The sequence below is a fragment of the Salmo salar genome, chromosome ssa01 (assembly GCF_905237065.1).
Source record: "Salmo salar chromosome ssa01, Ssal_v3.1, whole genome shotgun sequence".
In the NCBI taxonomy this organism is placed as follows: Eukaryota; Metazoa; Chordata; class Actinopteri; order Salmoniformes; family Salmonidae; genus Salmo; species Salmo salar.
Genome location: NC_059442.1, coordinates 138,711,251 through 138,735,517, shown reverse-complemented (window position 1 = coordinate 138,735,517; position 24,267 = coordinate 138,711,251). Strand labels below are relative to the sequence as shown.

The 24,267-nt window shown below is 42.9% G+C and overlaps 1 protein-coding gene and 1 long non-coding RNA gene across 3 annotated transcripts; one reads left to right on the top strand and one right to left on the bottom strand.

Annotated features, from left to right (window-relative positions):
• Positions 1–1,220: 1,220 nt before the first annotated feature.
• LOC106565649 (uncharacterized) lies at positions 1,221–2,341 on the top strand. Its single transcript, XR_006757910.1, has 3 exons — positions 1,221–1,507; positions 1,899–1,974; positions 2,094–2,341. It is a non-coding gene; the product is annotated as an uncharacterized lncRNA (long non-coding RNA).
• LOC106565613 (histone-lysine N-methyltransferase Smyd1) lies at positions 2,270–21,823 on the bottom strand. Of its 2 annotated transcripts, XM_014132916.2 has the most exons (10): positions 21,523–21,823; positions 9,430–9,606; positions 8,973–9,180; positions 8,590–8,720; positions 8,462–8,500; positions 6,827–7,022; positions 4,507–4,599; positions 4,201–4,364; positions 2,911–3,079; positions 2,270–2,652 (listed from the first exon to the last, which is right to left on the bottom strand). In XM_014132916.2, the coding sequence occupies exons 1-10, from the start codon at positions 21,654–21,656 to the stop codon at positions 2,491–2,493; spliced, it is 1,473 nt and encodes a 490-aa protein (XP_013988391.1). In that variant the 5' UTR covers positions 21,657–21,823; the 3' UTR covers positions 2,270–2,490. The 2 variants fall into 2 exon arrangements, with proteins under 2 accessions (XP_013988391.1, XP_045546876.1); XM_045690920.1 differs by lacking the exon at positions 8,462–8,500.
• Between the last annotated feature and the right edge of the window lie 2,444 nt (positions 21,824–24,267).

Here is a 24,267-nt window from a genome sequence, read left to right as displayed (position 1 = left end):
CCCAAGAAGGCAAAGATACCTGAACTAAATGACTATCGCCCCGTAGCACTCACTTCGGTCATCATGAAGTGCTTTGAGAGACTAGTCAAGGATCATATCATCTCCACCTTACCTGACACGCTAGACCCACTTCAATTTGCATACCGCCCCAACAGGTCCACAGATGATGCAATCGCCATCACACTGCACACTGTCCTATCCCATCTGGACAAGAGGAATACCTATGTAAGAATGCTGCTCATTGACTACAGCTCAGCATTCAACACCCTAGTACCATCCAAGCTCATCATTAAGCTGGAGACCCTGGGTCTCAACCCCGCCCTGTGCAATTGGGTCCTGGACTTTCTGACGGGCCGCCCCCAGGTGGTCAAGGTAGGAAACAACATCTCCACTTCGCTGACCCTCAACACTGGGGCCCCACCAGGGTGGGTGCTCAGCCCCTCCTATACTCCCTGTTCACCCATGACTGCGTGGCCATGCACGCCTCCATCTCAATCATCAAGTTTGCAGACGACACAACAGTAGTGGGCTTGATTACCAACAACGATGAGACAGCCTACAGGGAGGAGGTGAGGGCACTTGGAGTGTGGTGTCAGGAAAGCAACCTCTCACTCAACGTCAACAAAACAAAGGAGATGATCGTGGACTTCATGAAACAGCAGAGGGAGCACCCCCCTATCCACATCGAAGGGACAGTAGTGGAGAAGGTGGAAAGTTCTAAGTTCCTCGGTGTACAGTACACATCACAGACAAACTGAAATGATCCACCCACACAGACAGTGTGGTGAAGAAGGCGCAACAGCGCCTCTTCAACCTCAGGAGGCTGAAGAAATTTGGCTTGTCACCTAAAACCCCGACAAACTTTTACAGATGCACATTTGAGAGCATCCTGTCGGGCTGTATCACCGCCTGGTACGGCAACTGCACCGCCCTCAACCGCAAGGCTCTCCAGAGGGTGATGCAGTCTGCACAATGCATCACCGGAGACAAACTACAAACAGCTTCTATCTCAAGGCCATCAGACTGCTAAACAGCAATCACTAACTCAGAGAGGCTTCTGCCTACGTAGAGACTCACTAGTCACTTTAAATAATGCCACTTTAATAATGTTTACAGATCTTACATTACTCATCTCATATGTATATACTGTATCTTATACCATCTATTGCATCTTGCCTATGCCGCTCGGCCATTGCTCATCCAAATATTTATTTGTACATATTCTTATTCCATCCCTTTAGATTTGTGTGTAGTAGGTAGCTGTTGGGGAATTGTTAGATTTATTAGATATTACTAGATATTAATAGTACTTAGACATTAGATATTACTGCACTGTCGGAACTAGAAGCACAAGCATTTCGCTACACTCGCATGAACATCTGCTAACCATGTGTATGTGACCAATACAATTTGATTTGATTTGATTTGAGGCACCAAAGTCATGGCCAACTCGTTCACATTTGGCCAGGAGGCTAAGCTGGAGACGATGACTAGAGAGAAGAACAAGGTGAGTTGCTCAACCAGACACACCCACACTTACTTGGGGCCTCATGGGGGCACCTGCACATTGGCTAACTTGTACTTAAGTTGTAAATTACAGATGGGGAATTCCAGTCCTGGAGGGCCAAAGTGTGCAGGCATTTCTTCCAGTTCAGCTTTTGCACCTGATAAAATGTTTATCAGTTTCCTTAGAGCTGGAGCAAAAGTCTACACATGTAGCGATCAATGAACAGTTGCTCTCCCTACTTTGAATGTGTTCTTTTTAGCATGTTTCCATGACCCATTCTATGAGTGGTGCTAAACCTACTTATAACAAGCCATAGTGTGCTAACTTGGAATTATCTAGTTTGTTACTCTTGCATGGTATGTCATGCACTGACTCCTCTACCCTTTCCCAGCCTACGGTGAATCTGGTTGGGAACACACTAAACGTCTCACTGAAGGGCATTGAGTCAGTCGCGGAACATCATCGTTGTGAGTATTATGGTTGGGGAATAGAATGGGTTTGAATTGTCAACAAGGGGTGGAATTTCCCTCCTTCAAATGTAACTGGGCTGTAAAACCTAATCTGTGTGCACCCTTCATCTTTCCAGACCATGACGCTTCGCCCCATCGTCTGCAAGAGGATAAGTAAGCTCATGTAGTGATCTCTCAACCCTTTTTGAATAAACCAGGAAAATGTATTGACTTCTATGGTTTGTCTATAAAGAGTTGATCCTTAGCTTTGATTGGTTGAGCTACAATGTAGCAAAACAGACTCCAGACTCTATCCAGTGTTCACTTTAATTGCCTTTTACATTCAATATTTCACATGGTAATATGGCACATGGTGGGTATACTGATTCAATGTTTACTAGCACAAAAAAGATAAGACGTTCATAGGAACTTTGAGCCTTACAGCTGTAGTTGAGGGCCAGCCAATAATTATTTTGGGGGGCAGATTTGGTGACCACTGCATTTCAATGGTATGAAAGTGGTGTGTACAGAAGCTCATTGCTTGTGGAAGAGTGCCTTGACGTTGTCCTCAACACTGACTGCCTCAGCCATCATGCCCATGGACTTGTTCTGCAGGGCAGCCTCTCTCATGCTGTGGTAGACGCACTCGTTCTGCTTGAAAATCCTCAGCTCCATCTCGGTCTGCATACGCATTGACTAGGAAACAAGGGGTCAGGGGTCAAAAGGTAGACTGGTCTGGTGTAATCTGGGAAATTAGTATTCAGTGAGGTGAAATGATGGATATGTAACCAATAGAGCTTATACTTCACTATTCTACCTGACAATCATATCTCCCTTCCACACATTTTTATTGAATGTTTTGTAACATTGTACCCTACTGAACTGGCCCCATGCTATCTTTTTCTAATGGCATAGGTTAATCAACCTAATGAGGCAGCCTGTAGTCTAGTGTACCTCCAAGTCCTTGGTGATGGGGTGGTTGGGTCCATGTGTGATCATGAGAATGGCGTAGGCCTTGCAGATCATGCCATGGCCCACCTCGATGAGCCCTGCGTGCCAGTGAGTCACGCCAGCCCGCATGGTGGCCATGCCCAACTGGGCGTTATTGGGGTGGTACAACTTCCTGCTCAGGAGAAGGGATAGAAGAGGGTTGGTGCGAAGGGAAGGGGAGGAAAAGAGAACATGTTTAGGATTAAGTAATTAGTGCACTAAATATACAAAAGTATGTGGACACCCCTTCAAATTAGTGGATTTGGCTGTTTCAGGCACACCGTTGCTGACAGGTGTGTACAATCGAGCACACAGCTATGCAATCTCCATAGACAAACACTGGCAGTAGAATGGACATACTGAAGAGCTCAGTGACTTTCAACGCGGTAGCATCATAGGATGCCACCTTCCCAACAAGTTAGTTTGTCAAATGTCTGCCCTGCTAGAGTTGCCCCGGTCAACTGTAAGTGCTGTTATTGTGAAGTGGAAACTTCTACGAGCAGCAACGTCTCAGCTGCGAAGTGGTAGGCCACACAAGCTCACAGACCGAAGCGCGTAGCGCGTAAAAATCATCTGTCCTCAGTTACAAGACTCACTACCAAGTTCCAAACTGCCCCTGGATGCAATGTCAGCACAAGAACTGTTCGTTGGGAGCCAGCAGCTGCACACAAGCCTAAAATCACCAATGCGCAATGCCAAGCGCGGCTGGAGTGGTGTAAAGCTTGCCGCCATTGGACTCTGGAGCAGTGGAAACGCTCCAGAGAAATGGTTTGTCGAGATCGGTGTGGAAGAACTTGACTGGCCTGCACAGAACCCTGACCACAACCGCATCGAACACCTTTGGGATGAATTGGAACACAGACTGTGAGCCAGGCCTAATCGCCCAACATCAGTGTCTGACCTCACTAATGTTCTTGTGGCTGAATGGAAGCAAGTCCCCGCAGCAATGTTCCAACATCTAGTGGAAAGCCTTCCCAGAACAGTGGAGGTTGTTATAGCAGTAAAGGGGAGACTAACTGCATATTAATAACCATGATTTTGGAATGAGATGTTCGACGAGCATGTAGTGTATGTTGTTGTCCTATCTAGCTTTCTTAAGATGAATACACTAACTGTAAGTCGCTCTGGATGAGAGCGTCTGCGAAATGACTAAAATGTAAACGTAGAAATGGATTTTAATGCTGTAGACATGCAAATCTTCATATGGTCCATTAGATTAGTCCCCACCACTCTGTCCCCATTACAAACACTCACATGTATCCCTCCACCATCCTGCGTGAGTATTCTGCAGCCTCAGAGAAGAACTTCAGGTAGGACAGCACCTCGCTGGCTGCACTCAGCATACGCAGTTGGTACAGGTGTGTATCAGCCAACACGGGCTCCTGTTTGTCCAGACACCCACGACACAGCTTCACCACCTGTGGAGGGGAAGGGAGGGATGGAGGGGGAATTTTGCGGGTTTAACAAAAGAGGGAGAGTGAATTATATGGGACAGTGAAAGAGAGGTATTTACCGAACTCCAAAGCCACCCCTAAAGGAAAAGGAGGGGGTTGTTGTTACCTCATGAAAGTCACCTGCAGTACGAGCCGCCTCAACCTTGGCCAGGCACTCCAAACTTAACTCCTCCACCTCTTTCACGAGCTCATCAGAGGGCTGAGAGAGAGAATACAGAAAACACAACAGCGTCAGTGTGTTAACATTTGGGAGTGTGCACGTTGCACATCCCACCATCATTCACTCCTGATCATTGACAGTAAATGAAAATGTCTGGTGACCAAAATGCACTACTGCAGACAACCACAAGAGCGTGACATATCCAACAACTCTGAAAACAGTGTTCCATTGAAGGAAATGTTGTATAAAGTGTTAATGGTCCAGTAGTCTTTTCTCACAGACACAGCAGCTGTGTGAGGAGACTAATGGTCCAGCAACTACAAAAATGGACTAGTGTAGGACACAGACTTATACTATGTGTTACACGCCTTGTGACTTAATCCTAATTTGCTCCAAGTCAATTCCCATACATAGATAGTGATATAACACATCCAGGTCCATGGCATTGACCTATGTCTAAAGATATGGTCATGTGCTAAGATAGTCATATCTTTTCTCTGTATACATTAATCATGTCGCTCTTGCTGCTGGTGAGTCTCTGATCCACCTCTACGCAGACGACACCATTCTGTATACTTCTGGCCCTTCTTTGGACACTGTGTTAACTACCCTCCAGACGAGCTTCAATGCCATACAACTCTCCTTCCGTGGCCTCCAACTGCTCTTAAATACAAGTAAAACTAAATGCATGCTCTTCAACCGATCGCTGCCTGCACCTGCCCGCGCGTCCAGCATCTCTACTCTGGACGGTTCTGACTTAGAATATGTGGACAACTACAAATACCTAGGTGTCTGGTTAGACTGTAAACTCTCCTTCCAGACTCACATCAAACATCTCCAATCCAAAGTTAAATCTAGAATTGGCTTCCTATTTCGCAACAAAGCATCCTTCACTCATGCTGCCAAACATACCCTTGTAAAACTGACTATCCTACCGATCCTCGACTTCGGCGATGTCATTTACAAAATAGCCTCCAATACCCTACTCAATAAATTGGATGCAGTCTATCACAGTGCCATCCGTTTTGTCACCAAAGCCCCATATACTACCCACCACTGCGACCTGTACGCTCTCGTTGGCTGGCCCTCGCTTCATACTCGTCGCCAAACCCACTGGCTCCAGGTCATCTACAAGACCCTGCTAGGTAAAGTTCCCCCTTATCTCAGCTCGCTGGTCACCATAGCAGCACCCACCTGTAGCACGCGCTCCAGCAGGTATATCTCTCTGGTCACCCTCAAAGCCAATTCCTCCTTTGGCCGCCTCTCCTTCCAGTTCTCTGCTGCCAATGATTGGAACGAACTACAAAAATCTCTAAAACTGGAAACACTTATCTCCCTCACTAGCTTTAAGCACCAGCTGCCAGAGCAGCTCACAGATTACTGCACCTGTACATAGCCCATCTATAATTTAGCCCAAAAAACTACCTCTTCCCCTACTGTATTTATTTATTTATTTATTTTGCTCTTTTGCACCCCATTATTTCTATTTCTACTTTGCACTTTCTTCCACTGCAAATCTACTATTCCAGTGTTTTACTTGCTATATTGTATTTACTTCGCCACCATGGCCTTTTTTGCCTTTACCTCCCTTATCTCACCTCATTTGCTCACTTTGTATATAGACTTATTTTTCTACTATATTATTGACTGTATGTTTGTTTTACTCCATGTGTAACTCTGTGTTGTTGTATGTGTCAAACTGCTTGCTTTATCTTGGCCAGGTCGCAATTGTAAATGAGAACTTGTTCTCAACTTGCCTACCTGGTTAAATAAAGGTGAAACACAAAAATAAATTTAAAATAAATTTAAAAACTGTTTTGCGATGTCTCAGCGAGTCAGTTGGAATTCAGCATTAGGCTACCATGTCTCAGATGAAATCAGAAAAACTTGATTTCATATCAACTGCTACATGTATTTTGTTCTATCTATGGTAGCTGATATTTAGGGTTGGGATCTCATGTGAGGCACGAGTACAGTGAGAGTTGAGATCCATTAAGGGAGAGGGGAAGCATGGAACTTTATTGAGCTGAAAAGTAATTACGGTAATTAGGGCCCCTGGGCCCTCAGAAGTATGATCAGGTGTTTCATTTGTGCATTTAACTACATGCTTCTGATGCATCAGCTGTGAGATGCCCATCTGCGTGATAGGGTTATGTGCCCAACGTGAGTCTGGGTACAGCATGGGGCCAAGAACCCAGGACCCCTCTGTTTGGAATGGAATGAATTGACCCCAACTCTGCCCTCAACATGTCACTACTTCCCCCACCTTGTTGCCTTCGGTCTCCTTGGCAGCCATCATTAGGTCATCCTTGAGGTTCTTGCTGCAGCTTTTGCAGGTGCAGTCAAAGTGGTACTGGTGCTTCAGGGCTCTCTGGCGGTCCGTTGACACGTTCAGGAAGTCCACGTAGCCCACCGTCAGCTCCTCATTCTCAGCAATCTTACCAAGCGCACGCAGCTCAATCCTGAGGGAGCAGGGTGACATGGTTAGCCTAGTGCCAGAGTAACAGCTGCTCTAGGATCAGCTTGTGAGCTCTGTATGTCACATGCTGAAAGAACAGGCCCTGGAGCATAAGTAATAAGGGGGTGATGTAGTGTGATGTGATGGTAGCAACCATAAGGGAGGGTAAGGGGGGTAGTGTAGTGTGATGGTAGTAACCGTAAGGGGGTAGTGTAGTGGGATGGTAGTAACCATAAGGGATGGTAAGTGGGGTAGTGTAGTGTGATGGTAGTAACCATAAGGGAGGGTAAAGGGTGTGTAGTGTAGTGTGATGGTTAAGGGGGTAGTGTAGTAGTGTAGCCCTCTGGACCTTTACAGCTTTCCCTGTTTTTTTTACTTAACTAGGCAAGTCAGTTAAGAACAAATTCTTATTTACAATGAAAGCCTACCCTGGCCAAACCCGGACGACGCTGGGCCAATTGTGCAACACTGGATGGGACTCCCAATCACAGCCAGATGTGATATAGCCTGGATTTGAACCATGGACCTCTTGCACTGAGATGCAGTGCCTTAGGCCGCTGCACCTGCCACTAGGCAGGAAAGTTATTGCAGTGACATAGTTGTCCATTTTTGGCTTTTATGGAGATAGGAAATCTTCATTGACCAGTCAGCAAACATAATCAGCACTGGTTGGATAATCCTTGCAGCTCGTGGTTCAGAGAAAGTTATATTGATCGTTCAGAGCTCAACATCTTGGACTGTTGGCTCCTGATGAATAATAAATACGCTTTGGAGGAACATCCATAGCCCAGCTGCAAGCTCAGTGTGGGGGTTTTCATTTCACTCAACTTGAAGCAACATTCTAACAAAGCAGTTTTGGGATTTTGCACTGACAGACAACCAAAAACAGCCATCATCACCAACACAGTGCAGGCAGTCTAAAAGTCTAAAAATACATTCATGTTATGATGTGAGTTTGAAGTAATCTTATCAGGTAGTTGACTGAAAACTGAGCAAAATCTAACAATAGACACACTTCACACAACAAAGCCTCAAGCAGAATAGCAACTCAGTCCTACTGAGAGCTAAACAAACCATGCTATAAGTTATAGTCGGACAGACAGAATTTGTTTCGTAATATTCTGTTTTCCCCTCAGTTATTAACTTTCGGGTTTAGATTTTATAATACTTTTATGATAATGAGTAATTTGATCATGCTCAATGAGGAAACGGTCCTGTGGTAAAGGAAAAATAGGGAAATATAGGGGAAATCACACCATTCAATGTCAGGGTCAAGATTAGAATGCCTGACTGTCATTTGGTACTGTTGTTCTGTTGACTTCCTCACTATCGTCCAGTGATAGAGGGTTGAGGGTTAATAACAGGTGTTAATGAGATCTTTGAGGATCGGATGCTCAAGGTTCAAAGGTTAGATGTTAGTTTGAAGCAGGCAGAAAGACCCACCTCCTCTTAGAGTGGAAGGTTGCATTCAGAGCTGACTGACTGGAAGAGATGGCAGTCAAAGAGTTTACAAATCACGTACAAAAGTTGTATCTCTCTCTCTCCCTCTCCCTCTCTTGGGGGATACATACTTGCCATGGTTGAGGATGACAGTACAGTTGGGCCAGCAGTCATGGTTGACCAGACACAGGTTAGGGAACAGACCTACTCCCACTGCCTGCAGACCCCTCTGGTCACTCAGAGTAAAACCATTACAGTTGATCTACAGATGGATGGAGAAAAGGGGGGATGGAGAGAGAAAAAAGAAAGAGAGGGGAGAGAGAGATAGAATGACAGTATAGGAAGACAGAGAGAGAGGAATAAAGAGATGAATGGTTAATGACAGTTCCTCACAGTCCATAGAGAGTTAAAGAACACATACTATAGTGAAAATAGATCAACTAGTGATCTTGTACGTACTGTGCCAAAGTTTGAGATATCTGGATGGTAAGATGACTAACTCATTGATACGTACTATGCCAAAGATGTGTGAGATGTACTCCACGCCATGCCTGGTGTTGGGACAGTAGTCCAGGAAGTTGTGCACGTCGATCTTGATCTCTTTGAGGTTGTCGGCGGGCATGTCGGCCATGTGGTCCTCCAGCTGGTCCACTGAGATCAGCTGGCTGTCCGACACAATGCCTGTGTCCTTCTGTATGCGCCACAGCACACGGGCAGCAAGACTGGAGAGGGACAGGGAGAGTTAGCATTAGCATTATAGTTTTATATGATTGACTGACATAGCCTGGGCGTGTGTCTGTTTCTTTTTTATGCAACTTGGCAAGGCATTGACAACCACTCACCTTCCCCTGTCCATCCATTCTCTTCCTACTCCCCTCTCTCTCCTTCCTCCACCACCTCTCTCCCCTAGCTCTCTCTCCTTCTCCTCTATTTTTCTCCCTCCTCCACTCTCTCTCCTCCCTCCTTCTTACCGGACATTCTCATTGGGGGCCTTTCCATTCTTCTTGATGGCACCACACTCCTGCTTGTGCTCGTCCCAGCATGCAGTCTGACAGGTGCGGTCACAGTAATGGGCGAACTTACACTGGGCGCAGCGGTGGAGGTTGGCCTGGCGACGGAAGCAGCTGTGACACACCTGCTGAGACAGACTGGGAAAAGTGGGGAGGTCAAGGGTTAGAGGTCATGATTTCTTATGGGGTTCAGGGGTTTAGCAGCCCCCTGAAACTATTTAAAATCAAACCCTGCTGCGCTCTCATCCTCCCTTCTGTCCTTGGTAACTATCAGATTTAGTGGAAACCTGTTACCATAAAACCTAATCGCAGGGATGGCAGGCCCACACACATGGTCCCTAGAGAAATCAGTCCAAACTACTACATAGGCCCTGTGGGAATTGAAGGTCCAAACTGTCCTGGGAACATAGCCTATACATGGAGTATATAAAACACTAAGAACATGCTCTTTCCATGACAGACTGACCAGGTGAATCCAGGTGAAAGCTATGAGCCCTTATTGATGTCACTTTTTAAATCCACTTCCATCGGTGTAGATGAAGGTGGAGGAGGCAGGCTAAAGAAGGATTTTTAAGCCTTGAGACAATTTAGATATGGATTGTGTATGTGTGCCATTCAGAGGGTGAATGGGCAAGACAAAAGATTGAAGTGCCTTTGAACGGGGTATTGTAGTAGGTGCCAGGCACACCGGTTTGTGTCAAGAACTGCAACGCTGCTGGGTTCTTTACGCTCAACAATTTCCCGTGTGTATCAAAAATGGTCCACCATCCAAAGGATATTCAGCCAACTTAACGCAACTGTGGGAAGCATTGGAGTCAACATGGGCCATCATCCCTGTGGAATGCTTTTGACACCTTGTGGAGTCCATGCTCCGACGAATTGAGGCTGTTCTGAGGACAAAATGGGGGGGGTGTAACTCAATATTAGGAAGTTGTTCCTAATGTTTAGTATAATTAGTGTATATGGGGTAGAGAATAACAATGCAAGGCAATGACCAGTGGATGACATCATGGACTGATAATGGAGTGGATTTATTTCACTAGCCATTTTCACTCTGGTGGGTCTTAAAACCAGTGATTGCACCTATTTGAAGCTGAGGGTGATTAGATGGCCATGGTAGTGTGAGAAGCCAGCAGGTTGGAGAAGACATTAACTAGATAAAAAAAAAACAGGGATATGTTGGTGTGCTGGAGAGTGTAGGTTTAGGGATGAATGATAATACGCTCTCACAGCAAACTGAGTGGGGAGCCATTTCTGTACCTTATCAGTGAAGAGAAAGACCTGTTCTGTGTCAGCATTTATATCTCTCAGTCCCTTAACTCCTTACCTCATATTTCCTCTCTCCTTTTTTCTATGTCTTTCCTGGCTATCCTCTTCCCTTCCCCTCGCCCTTTTTTCAGTGCATCGCCCCTTTCCCTCGCCCTTTTTCATACAGACCCAATAAATATTGCCTCGTATTCAGAATCCTTGACTTTTTCCACATTTTGTTACATTAAACCTTATTCTAAGATGGATTTATTAAATTAAACATCCTAATCAATCTACACAATACCCCATAATGACATAGCGAAAACAGGTTTGTAATTTTTTTAGCAAATGTATACATTTATAAAAAATAAAAACAGAAATATCTTATTCACATAAGTATTCAGACCCTTTGCTATGAGACTCGAAATTCAGCTCAGATGCATCCTGTTTCCATTGATCATCCTTGAGATGTTTCTACAACTTGATTGGAAAATGACTTGGAAAGACACACCTGTCTATATAAGGTCCCACAGTTGACAGTGCATGTCAGAACAAAAACCAAGCCATGCGGTCGAAGGGATTGTCCATAGAGCTCCGAGACAGGATTGTGTCAGGGCACAGATCTGAAGAAGGGTACTAAAAAATGTCTGCAGCATTGAAGGTCCCCAAGAATACAGTGGCCTCCATCATTTTTAAATGGAATAAGTTTGGAACCACCAAGACTTTTTCTAGAGCTGGCCGCCCGGCCAAACTGAGCAATAGGGAGGTGACCAAGAATCCGATGGTCACTGTGACAGAGCTCTAGAGTTCCTCTGTGGAGATGGGAGAGCCTTCCAGAATTCAACCATCTCTGCAACACTCCACCAATCAGGCCTTTATGGTAGAATGGCCAGACAGAAGCCACTCCTCAGTAAAAGGCACATGAAAGCCTGCTTGGAGTTTACCGAAAGGCACTTAAAGACTATCAGACCATGAGAAACAAGATTCTCTGGTCTGATGAAACCAAGATTGAACTCTTTGGTCTGAATGCTAAGCGTCACATCTGGAGGAAACCTGGCACCATCCCAACTGTGAAGCATGGAGGTGGCAGCATGTTGTGGGGATGTTTTTCAGCGGCAGGGACTGGGAGACACCTCAGGATCAAAGGAAAGTTGAACGGAGCAAAGTCCAGAGAGATCCTTGATGAAAACCTGCCCCAGAGTGCTCAGGACCTCAGACCGGGGTGAAAGTTTACCTTCCAACAGGACAACGAATCTAAACACACAGCCAAGACAATGCAGGAGTGGCTTCAGGACAAGTCCCTGAATGTCCTTGAGTGGCCCAGCCAGATCCTAGACTTGAACCCAATCGAACATCTCTGGAGAGACCTGAAAATAGCTGTGCAGTGATGCTCCCCATCCAACCTGACAGAGCTTGAGAGGATCTGCAGAGAAGAATGGGAGAAACTCCCCAAATACAGGTGTGCCAAGCTTGTAGCGTCATACCCAAGAAGACTTGAAGCTGTAATTGATGCCAAAGGTGCTTCAACAAAGTACTGAGTAAAGGGTCTGAATACTTATGTAAATGTAATATTTCCATTTTTTTATTTTAATACATTTGCAAAAAAAATTTAAACCTGTTTTTGCTTTGTCATTATGGGGTATTGTGTAGATTGATGAGGGGAAAAAACAATTTAATCAATTTTAGAATACAGCTGTAAAGTAACAAAATGTGGAAAAAGTGAAAGGGTCTGAATACTTTCCGAATGCACTGTATTTATGTAATGGGCTATTCTGAGATGACTTTACAGAAATATGATGGTATTCCCCACACACCTTCCAAACTTCTCTCTCTCTCTCTAAAACTCTGTTTGCACTTCCTCTGAGAATGTTTCCACTGTCATTACGTGTACTTGTTGAGCTCCACAACTATATCTGTTCTGGTTTACTATATGTAGGGGAGAGTTGGTAAGTTGAGCCATTTTCTACATTCAGCATCATTCCGTGAAAGGAAATCGAACTTTCTTTCTATCAAAGATATCTGCATATATTTCAGGATGTTGTGTATACCTGGAAATAATCAGAATTCATGGAAACATTACAGTTTTGAAAACTTAGCTTGTCCAAAAGAAGTGGTCATTTGGCACGACCCTCGCCCGGGTTAAGTTAAGCTGTGTACAAATGTCTGTACTGAATGAAATATTACCACTGCCTTTTTAAAACCATGTCTATCTTTATTTCCCAAACACAATTCAATACAATCACAATCGCTTTTTTGTCTGTTAATAATTTTAAGGATCTTTAACAGGCTTTAAACCTAACAAACACTTTGTACATTATTTTTTACACTTTTAACATAGGCCAGCACTGTTGTTACCTCACATCTCAGCAATGATGCCTTGCATCACGCCTAGGAAGAAAACACTTAGATTTGCTCAACTTACCATTGGCTCAACCATTGGCTCAACTTACCCCATGGCCATTGGCTCAGCTTACCCCAAGGCAAATATTTTGACCATATTAGCCCACACAGCTACAAGGATACACTTTCATGCTATGTTTAGGAACTCATATTCAAGCTTATAGAGACCCCAACTGATATACAGTATATACTATAGTATTCACAGTACCTTTTTTGCGGACTTTACTGTAGTATTTACTGTAGTGTTTTTGCGCAGGGTTTTTGGGCAAAAACACTAGACACTAGAGTGAATACTGTAGTATTTACTGCAGTGTTTTTGTGGACATGAATGTAGTGTTTACTGTACTGTTTTTGCAGACATTACTGTAGTATATGTAGTATTTACTATAGTGTTTTTGTTTAATTATCTTTTGTTTTATTATCTTTTTAATCATCTTTAAAAAAACATTTTGGGGGTTTTCTCCTTGAGGAAACTTACTGGACAAACACAAAAACAGCAAATTGTCCATAACCTGTATGTACTGTAGGTAGGACAGTGGTCTGACCGGTTAGGTTGACCTTCTGTCTGGTGAAGGTCAGGTTTGGCAAGGTACAAGGGAGAGGGAGTTCTCCTTTTTTTCTCAACTTGATTAAAACACATTTTTATGGATTTTAAAAGTAAAGAAGTAAAGTAAAAAATACGAGAGGATACGAAGCTGGTTTAGGGTAAAGGTTGGGAATAGGATACAAACCCGGTTTAGGGTAAGGGGACTCGAGTTGGAGGAAAGGGGAAATAACTTTATTAAAAATGTAAAGTAGTGGATGGAAACTTCTTCAAGATACTGGGAGGGGAGGTTTGTGATTTTTGAATAGTGGGATGAATGGTTGTGCTTATTGTTGATTTTTTCTTTAGGAAAAGTTTTATTATCGCATTTCCTTTAAAACAGCTCATATATATTTTTGTACGTCATTTTTTACACATAAAAATGGCATAAAAGCATAAAAACAGCATTTGGATATTACATGTAAATTTGTTAAAAAGTACATGTTGTTAAAACCAATAAAAACAACCATAATTAAAAGTACTTTTCTATGTAAAACATCCAATTCTGTAAAAGCCATTTAAAATGTGTACAAATGATTTAACAAAAGTAAAACATTTTTAAGACATGGAAAATATGTTAAAAAGTCACTGTTAAAAAGCTGTCTTCGGACTTTTGTACAGCAGCAGGGTGAGTCGTTATCAAACTCGCCTCCTCCTGCTCTTCCAATGTCGTTTGTGTTTCCATTGAATTAATTAGGTATGGAGAATAGTTTATTTAACAATATATGATCTCTACTTGGCATGAAGGTTTTTCAGTCATGGGTGGCACACATTGGGATATGGGGGAGGGGAATGGAAGGGACATATGCTAATTTAATATTAGCATATCAATACAGTATGTAGTATATATTATTCTACAGTATACTACAGCATTCTATAGTAAGCACTACATGATCAAGGGATACTACAGTGTGTAGTATAGTATTTGGCAGTATACTACAAAATTACTGTATATATTAAGCACTACACTATCGAGGGATACTACAGTGTATAGTATAATATTCTACGGTATACTACAAAATGATATAGTAAGCGCTACACGATCGAGGGATATTACGGTGTTGTAGTATAATATTCTACAGTATACTACAACATTCTATAGTAAGCACTACACATGATTGAGGGATACTACAGAGTGTAATATAGTATTCTACAGTGTACTACAGTTTACTACAGAATACCAGAGGTGTGGACTCGAGTCACATGACTTGGACTCGAGTCAGACTCGAGTCACAAATATGATGACTTGCAACTCGACTTTGACTTTAACACCAATGACTCGTGACTTGACTTGAGCCTTATGACTCGACCTGACTTGATACCCTCCCCATGTCCAAATATAAAAAATTATGCTATTAAAAAAAGTGTGCAGAGCATCAACTCTTCATTTAACGGATTACAGTTTGAATCGGACAGCAGCCAATCAAATTGTGCCAGCTGAGAAAAAGTTGTGCGTGGCAGTGCAGAGGAATGTCGGCGGGTGAATTCAGATGGAGCCCTTGAAAAGATGATACCCAACATTTTTATTTTCGGATATAAAGACGAAGCTCTATCAATAAAAAACAGATTGCAACTTGCAAAACATGCGGGAAGAAAATTACAGACGGAGGCGCAACAATTTCCAACTTTGTTCGACATTTGAAGCTGCACAAAGAACGGTAAGTTGTGGCTAATATAGCTGACAGCTATATATTTTATTACTTTACTAGTGTAGGCTAACGTAACGTTAAATCAATGAGCCTCCACACAGTCAGTCAGTGCGGGAACGTGATCATTGCACCCAAGATTGAGCTACAACTGGCTAGGCAGTTGGTAGCCTAAATCCTGCCTGATGTTACTGCTGTTCCTAAAACCATTGACATACGTTAGCCTACTGTATCCACACAGTGTGTGTGTGTGTGTGTGTGTGTGTGTGTGTGTGTGTGTGTTAAGGTTGGGCGATTGTGTACAAGCCTACATCGCCCGATTGCTCCCCATAGCAATCCTCGATAGGCGATCACTATTGGGGGGTGTGTGTCTTTCTCATGGCTACCCATGTATTTCCATGGAAATATAACGTTTATTTGGAAAGTAATGAATATATAGATATTTTTAAAAGCATTCATGATTTGCGTAAATGTAATATACTAACTTACTCTTGTTAAAAATATGAAATGGTATTACATTTGGTGAAGAGCACATTATGACTTGTTTAGGACTCGAAACTCAAAGTTTAGGACTTGAGACTTCACTTGATACTTGACGGTCTTGACTTGGGACTTGACTTGGGACTTGAGTGCTAAGACTTGAGACTTACTTGTGACTTGTAAAACAATGACTTGGTCATAGCTCTGCAGAATACTATAGAATTCTATAGTAAGTACTATTGTATTCTATAGTAAACTAGTATTTTTTTATGTGAGCTTATTATAAAGTAATGCCCAAACTGAACAAATAAGGACATTATTTAATTTACCCATGACACTTGAACATGAAGCAAACATCTCAACCATTTCAACAATGAGGAAAACAACACAATGTTACCCTAAAACAATGTTTAATCATGTTTGTGTGATTGCGCTTGTTTGCTTGTATGTATGTGTTTATGACTTAGACAGGCAGAGGCGAATCTTGCTACAGCATGTTTCATAGTTTTCAATTGAAACTAGCCCCAGCTGCCCAGGTGGTCCCCACTGACTGATTGTTAACAACTTTATGCAGCCTATATATTGAATAAATTCCTGAAATTAAAAAAGCATTTGAAATAAATATATTCAGTTGTGGGATAAACATAATTGTAGCAAGTAATGTCTGTGGAAAGGTAGGGGAGGCCCCCAAATCACTAAATACACTCCAGTGGACAGGCACCTAACTGGTCCCAGCTATCATTCCCCTGATGTGCCAACAAACAGATACCTGAGATCCCATTTCTATAATAGACAATCACGCAATACACGAGGCCAGACTTTCTAAATGTTTTTCATCTAGCAGCATTCAAACCTGCTTTCTCGACATGCATGTTGTACACAACTTCCTCGATCTCTGAACTTTGCCTTAAGGTGAAGGCTGGTGAGTACAGTATGGTTTTGTATATAAAAATAGAACGACTAAGTGGACTAGAACACAATATTTTCCTAGGTGTGCAAAGATTGTGCAAAAAGCTTCAGAGTAGGACTAAAAACGTATGTAAGTGACATGGCTATGCCAAAAACACAATACTAAACAGCCATAAAATAACTGCCACACCTTGAAGACAGGCTATGGGCTTGTGTGTGTAAACAGTTTATCCTATGAGTGTCTGGGAGTGTGTCTAAAAGGAAATGGAACTAGCTTAATGCCTGCAATGATTGTTGGCATGCTGTAAAGCTTCAACATCTTCTGTAAGCAGATAGCTGCCAGGGGACAAGACACACACACACACACAGCCCCTGCACTATTTTTCCTCTCTAGTTTTGGAAAGCTCACACATCCCTCTATCCAAACAGCGTGATCCTTTCATTGCATACCTGCTATGTCTGCTGTCATACCGACACTAGCTCTTATATGGTTCCGAACTGGCCCGCAGTAAGCAGGCATATCTGTGACCAGCATTCCAGCAGATATAGAGACTGAGACCCCTCAATGCACACACACTCTCAAACACATACTCATACACATTTAGAAACAGAATACAGTGCACAGAACTGAACGTGTGGCCTTATTCATTAGCCATCCACCTGTACAGTAGATGGAGAGTGATACACTGTATTGTAATATGTGTTTGTGTGTGTGTCGCTTATCTACACTAGACAAAGTACATTCCAATCTATACTGAACAAAAATATAAATGCAACACGTAACAATTTCAAAGATTTTTCTGAGTTACAGTTCATATAAGGAAATCAGTCAAATTAAATAAATTCATTAGGCCCTAATCTATGGACTTCACATGACTGGGCAGGGGTGCAGCCATGGGTGGGCCTGGGAGGGCATAGGTCCACCCACTTGGCAGCCAGGCCTAGCCAATCAGAAGGAGCTTTTCCCCACAAAAGGGCTTTATTACAGACAGAAATAATCCTCAGTGTGACACAATTCCGTAGGCACCACAACAGCAATGAATCTACATAATTAATTGGCTGTTAATGGCAATTATCAATGACAATAATCAATTACATCATTTAATGGGCCTAGAACGTGTCTAACGTTTAGATGTTTTTGCTAAGGTATTGTCTGGTCTGTTGCATTGCTCAGAACTGTTGACCCAGCTCAATAGGTTGCCTGTCACAAACCGTTGCGTCTTATGTTCTGGTTGAGGTGTTCCTCTCATTAAAAAGTAACTGGGGTTGTTTGTAGTTGCGCCATTTTAGCTAATTCTAGTCGGCAGGTGTTACTACAATATATTACAGTCTTGTCCGCAAAAACACTACAGTAAATACTACAGTAAAGTCAGCAAAAACACGACAGTGAATACTATAGCATACTACAGTCATGTCCGCAAAAACACTGCAGTATATTACAATCATATCCGCAAAACACTATAGTGAATACAAGTCTGCAAAAACACTACAGTGAATACTATAGTATACTAGAGTCATGTCCACAAAAACCCTACAGTAAGTACTGCAGTATACTACAGTCATGTCTGCAAAACACTATAGTGATTACTATAGTATACTACAGTCGTTTCCCCAAAAGTACTACAGTAAATACTGCAATATACAACAGTCAAGTCTGCAAAACACTATATTGAATACGAAAAGTAAAGTCTGCAAAAACACTACAGTGATTACTATAGAATGTTATGTCCACAAAAATGATCAAGGGGGGAACCTCAGAGGAAATCCTCCGGCATGAGCTCCCCAAGGACAGCACGTTCAAATCAAAACTGTCACGCTTGCTCCCGCTCCCCCTCCCTGGCTCTCGAGGGTGCCAGGCTGCCCATCATTACGCACACCTGTCACCATCGTTACGCGCATCAGTGCGTCTTTGGACTCACCTGGACTCCATTACTTTGTTTATTGCGCCTCCTATATCTGTCTGTTCCTCGGTTTGATCCCCGTGTCTGCATTAATGACGTTTTGTTTCCCTGTCCAGATGCTGTCCGTGTTCTGTTTCATGTCCGGTATTTATTAAATGTTCACCCCATGCACTTGCTTTTCGCCTCCCAGCGTCTGTCCTTACGGAATGCAGACACCAATATTTGAAGCATCAGGTAGTTTTTTGTTTTTGTTGGTGACGTCGGGTCCGGGTGCCGCTGCCGTAGGAACCGGGGGTGCCTCAGCTGGCTCGTCGGGCATCCACGCCTTAGCTGGCTCATCAGGCTTCCATGCCTCAGTCGGCTTGTCCGACTCCCATGTCACTGCCGGCCTGTCAGGCTCGCCCAGGTGGGACGCTGGGTGGCACCCCCAAGAGCGGGGGTTACCGCTCCCCCTCCCTGGCTCTCGAGGGCGCCAGGCTGCCCATCCTTACGCACACCTGTCACCATCGTTACGTGCACCAGCGCATCTTTGGACTCACATGGACTCCATTATTTTGTTGATTGCCCCTCCTATATCTGTCTGTTCCTCGGTTTGATCCCCGTGTCTGCATTAATGTCGTTTTGTTCCGCTTGTCCTTATGCTGTCCTTGTTTTGTTTCATGTCTGTTATTTATTAAATATTCCCTCCTTGTACTTGCTTTTTGTCTCCCAGCAACTGTCCTCACAAAAACAGCATCGACAAAGCTAGCTAGCGGTGCAATCGATAAAAAAATTCTAAAGTAAGCACTACATGATCAAGGGATACTACAGTGTGTAGTATAGTATTCTACACAGTATACTACAACATTCTAAAGTAAGTACTACATGATCAAGGGATACTACAGTGTGTAGTATAGTATTCTACAGTATACTACAACATTACATAGTAAGCACTACACGATCAAGGGGGATACTACAGCGTGTAGTATAGTATTCTACAGTATACTACAAAATATTATAGTAAGCACGACATAATCGAAGGATACACTACAATGTATAGTATAGTATTCTCCAGTATACTACACAATTCTATAGTAAGCACTACACAATCGAGGATACTACAGTGTATAGTATTCTACAGTATACTAAAAAAGTCTACAGTATGCACTACACGATCGAGGGATACAACAGTGTGGAGTATAGGATTCTACAGTATACTACATTTTACTACAGAATTCCATAGAATTCTACAGTAAGTACTATAGTATTCTATAGTAAACTGAAGTATTTTTATGTGGGGACTTTCTACAGTTAAGAAATATCTGCACTACACGTTGTAATTTTTAATAATAGCCTCACCTTTGTTTTCCTATTTGAGAGGGACAGAGTGACTCCCTTGTGAAAATAATAATGGTGGCAAAGGACATAGTATGACTTCATTCTACTGTATATGAGTGGCACATCACTGAAAGTGTGACAACATGAGTATCTGCAAGACAAACCCAACCCATTTATAAAGCACTCAAACAACAGGATGTTGAATTTTAGACAAACTTAACTGCCATTTCTTTCAAGAATCTGTAAGATTGTAATATTAAACAGATATTACATTGATTATGTTTACATTGATACATAAACAGCAGGTATCATTTTCTACCCAGCACCTGCAATCTGGACTCAGGGGTAGACATAACGTTATAGTAAATGTAAATCTGTCTCCCTCCATTTAGTATAATATGTTGTTTCGAAATGATATGCGTTAATTTGTGGATGTCCATCATCCATTTCGTATGATACTGTATGTTACGAAGTACATTTTACATTTTTATTTTTTTACATTTTAGTCATTTAGCAGACGCTCTTATCCAGAGCGACTTACAGTAGTGAATGCATACATTTCATTTCATACTTTTTTTTTTTTTTTCCTGTGCTGTACAATTCGTATGCCACGCTATGAATTCCAATTTGATGTGGCTAACGTTAGCTAGGTGGCTAACTCTAACGTTAGCTCGGCTGGGGGTTATGGTTAAGTGTTAAGGTTAGGGTTAAGATTAGGAGTTAGGTTAAAGGGTTAAGGTTAGGGGAAGGGTTAGCTAACATGCTAAGTAGTTGTGCAGTAGCTAAAAAGTAGTAATTAGTTACAAAGTTGCTAATTAGCTAAAATGTTAAAGTTGTCCATGATGAGATTCGAACACTGAACTTTTGGGTTCGGACACGCAGTCGCGTCAAGTTGGCTGGATATCCTTTGGATGGTGGGCCATTCTTGATATACACAGGAAACTGTTGAATGGAAAACCCAGCAACCCGGTTGCAGTTCTTGGCACAAACCAGTGCGCCTGGCATCTACTACCATAGCCCGTTCAAAGGCACTTACATTGTTTGTCTTGCCCATTCACCTTCTGAATGGCACACATACACAATCCATTTCTCAATTGTAGCAAGTGACATCAATAAGGGATCATATATTTCACCTGGATTCACCTGATTAGTCTAGGTCATGGAAAGAGCACGTGTTCTTAATGTTTTGTATACTCAGTGTATAACCATACGAAACATCCCGCATTTACGTATACTATGTTACGCCTAGTCTATGAGACCAGGCTGGCACCTGAGGAGTAACAGATATGCTCACTCCACTGTGAAATACCAATACTATACATGGCCTTTTGGCCACCACGATACAAACCATGAATCAGGCCCTACCCATCAAAGACATAGCAGAATGTAAGTGTTTTTTAATAAATAGAACCACAATATCAAATTGTTAAGGATATGCATTGATACTGGAACCATGAAGGTATCCTTTTTGCATTCAATTTGTCTTTCTTACTAAGAAATAATTTATGTGTGTGCATGCCATTGAGAGATTTTGTCATTATGACCACAATCTCCATGCATTGGTCCCTACCTGTCGAAGACCACTGCAGCGAAACTGGGTTCAGCAAGTACCACCTCCCCAGCACAGAGGTCCTTGGTGGTCCTGAGGCCTCTGCCCTTTACCCCAGTATCAAACACCTCCACATTGTCCATATCCAGGGTCATTACCAAGTGGATAGAAGACTGGAACACCTCACAGCCAGAGGTAAAAAGAGTGGGAGAGGGAGAAAGTGCTGGCTGAAGTGCATTCACTGACTCTCACAGTCTCCAAAAACGTTTAGCACCTGCCCCTCTCCTCAGCTGAACCCCGCCCTCCATAAATAGACTGGCCTTCCTGGGACTGTGGGACTGTACCATGACGGGGCAGGGGTGTGTGGATTGGGTGGGAGGGGGAGCTGTGGGAGTCTAGGGGTTTGGGAGTGGAAGTGCTGGGGAGGCATGCTCCATAGGGGGGACTTGCCCAGGTCTGCCTGGGTGTCCTCCCATCTTTGGGGTTGGTTCAGGCCAGGCAGGGGTATTTTGGTCTGGCAGCTGTGTCTGTCTGTCAGTCTGTCTGGGGAAGGGAGTAGGAAACAGCTGACTGGGAAGAGGCCTGATCAAACAGTCATCTCTGTTGATTTTTCTATCACTCTAGCTACTGTATCTGTCATTACCACAGTCATTATATCATTACCACATTCTGCACAAGTCACCAGTTCTCTTTTTCTCCTTTCTGCTTCCTGTATCTGGCTCATTCACATTGGCAGTTCACATGTTCCTCTCATCCAGTGTCCCTTCCTATCTTTTGTCAAAATATGTAAATCTAAAGGACAGCAAGACTGTCACATACTGTCTATGAAGAATGGTCACGTTCAATTAGAAGACATTGTTGTGTTGTTTTTTGTAGTTATATAGGATAGCCTCATTTAATACCAAGCAATAAAACCACATTGAATGCCGTGAGTTATAGAATGCTGTAATATCCTGTCAAAAAAAACAGGAGTTGACAGATACATAACTCCATTTTTATTATAGGAAACAGGGCTGCATGGGTCACATTTTCCCTTTCACTTCACAGGGTAATTAGTACTTGGAAAAAACACCACCAAAACACGTGAGGATGCTTCTGGGTTTACACAGCCTTGTGTAGACAAACTGTTTACAGTAGGGAGTGTGGGAGAGAAGTAAGGGGTGAGGTGGAAGAGGAGAAGGATAAGGAAAAAAGCAGGGGTGGGAGGAGAGGATGAAGGGAGGAGGATAAGATTTGTGTGTGTGTCATGTAGTACCTGGCAGATGTTCTTTGGAAGATGAAGATGGGAGAGATTGCAGAGACAGAGGCTCAGAGAATTTACCCTATTTGTCCTGTTCTAATCAAAGGTCTGACTGTGGTATGGTGCTGCAGAAACTAAACACTGTTCAGCTGAGTAAGAAACTATGCAATACCATCTGTGAATTGAAGAACTTACCACAAAATATTTCACTTCATAACAGCAGAATTACTTTGAATTACTTTGTAATGTACAGTGCCTTGCAAAAGTATTCATTCCCCTTGGTGTTTTTCCTATTTTGTTAAATTACAACCTGTAGTTTAAATTGATTTTTATTTGGATTTCATGTAATGGACATGCACAAAATATTCCAAATTGGTGAAGTGAAATGAAAGATTTGTTGTTTAAAAAAATTCTAAACACAAAAAAATGTAAAAGTGGTGCATGCATATGTATTGACCCCCTTTGCTATGAAGCCCCTAAATAAGATCTGGTGCAACCAATTACCTTCAAAAGTCAGGGACAAAAAAAAAAGTCAGGGACAAAGTTGTGGAGAAGTACAGATCAGGGTTGGGTTATAAAATAATATCAGAAACTTTGACCATCCCACAGAGCACCATTAAATCCATTATTAAAAAATGGAAAGAATATGGCACCACAACAAACCTGCCAAGAGAGGGCCGCCCACCAAAACTCATGGACCAGGCAAGGAGGGCATTAATCAGAGAGGCAACAAAGAGACCAAAGATAACCCTGAAGGAGCTGCAAAGCTCGACAGCGGAGTTTGGAGTATCTGTCCATAGGACTACTTTAAGCCATACACTCCACAGAGCTGGGCTTTAAGGAAGAGGGGTCAGAAAAAAGCCATTGCTTAAAGAAAGAAATAAGCAAACACGTTTGGTGTTCGCCAAAAGGCATGTGGGAGACTCCCCAAACATATGGAAGAAGGTACTCTGGTCAGATGAGACTAAAATTTAGCTTTTTGACCATCAAGGCAAATGCTATGTCTGGCGCAAACCTAACCCCTCTCATCACCCCGAGAATACCATCCCCACAGTGAAGCATGGTGGTGGCAGCATCATGCTGTGGGGATGCTTTTCATCAGCAGGGACTGGGAAACTTGCCAGAATTGAAGGAATGATGGATGGCTCTAAATACAGGGAAATTCTTGAGGGAAACCTGTTTCAGTCTTCCAGATTTGAGACTGGGACGGAGGTTCACCTTTCAGCAGGACAATGATCCTAAGCATACTGCTAAAGAAACACTCGGGTGGTTTACAGGAAAACATTTAAATGTCTTGGAATGGCCCAATCAAAGCCCAGACCTCAATCCAATTGAGAATCTGTGGTATGACTTAAAGATTGCTGTACACCAGCGGAACCCATCCAACTTGAAGGAGCTGGAGCAGTTTTGCCTTGAAGAATGGGCAAAAATCCCAGTGGCTAGATGTGCCAAGCTTATAGAGACATGGCACATGGACTTGCAGTTGTAATTGCTGCAAAAAGTATTGACTTTGGGGGGGGGGGTGA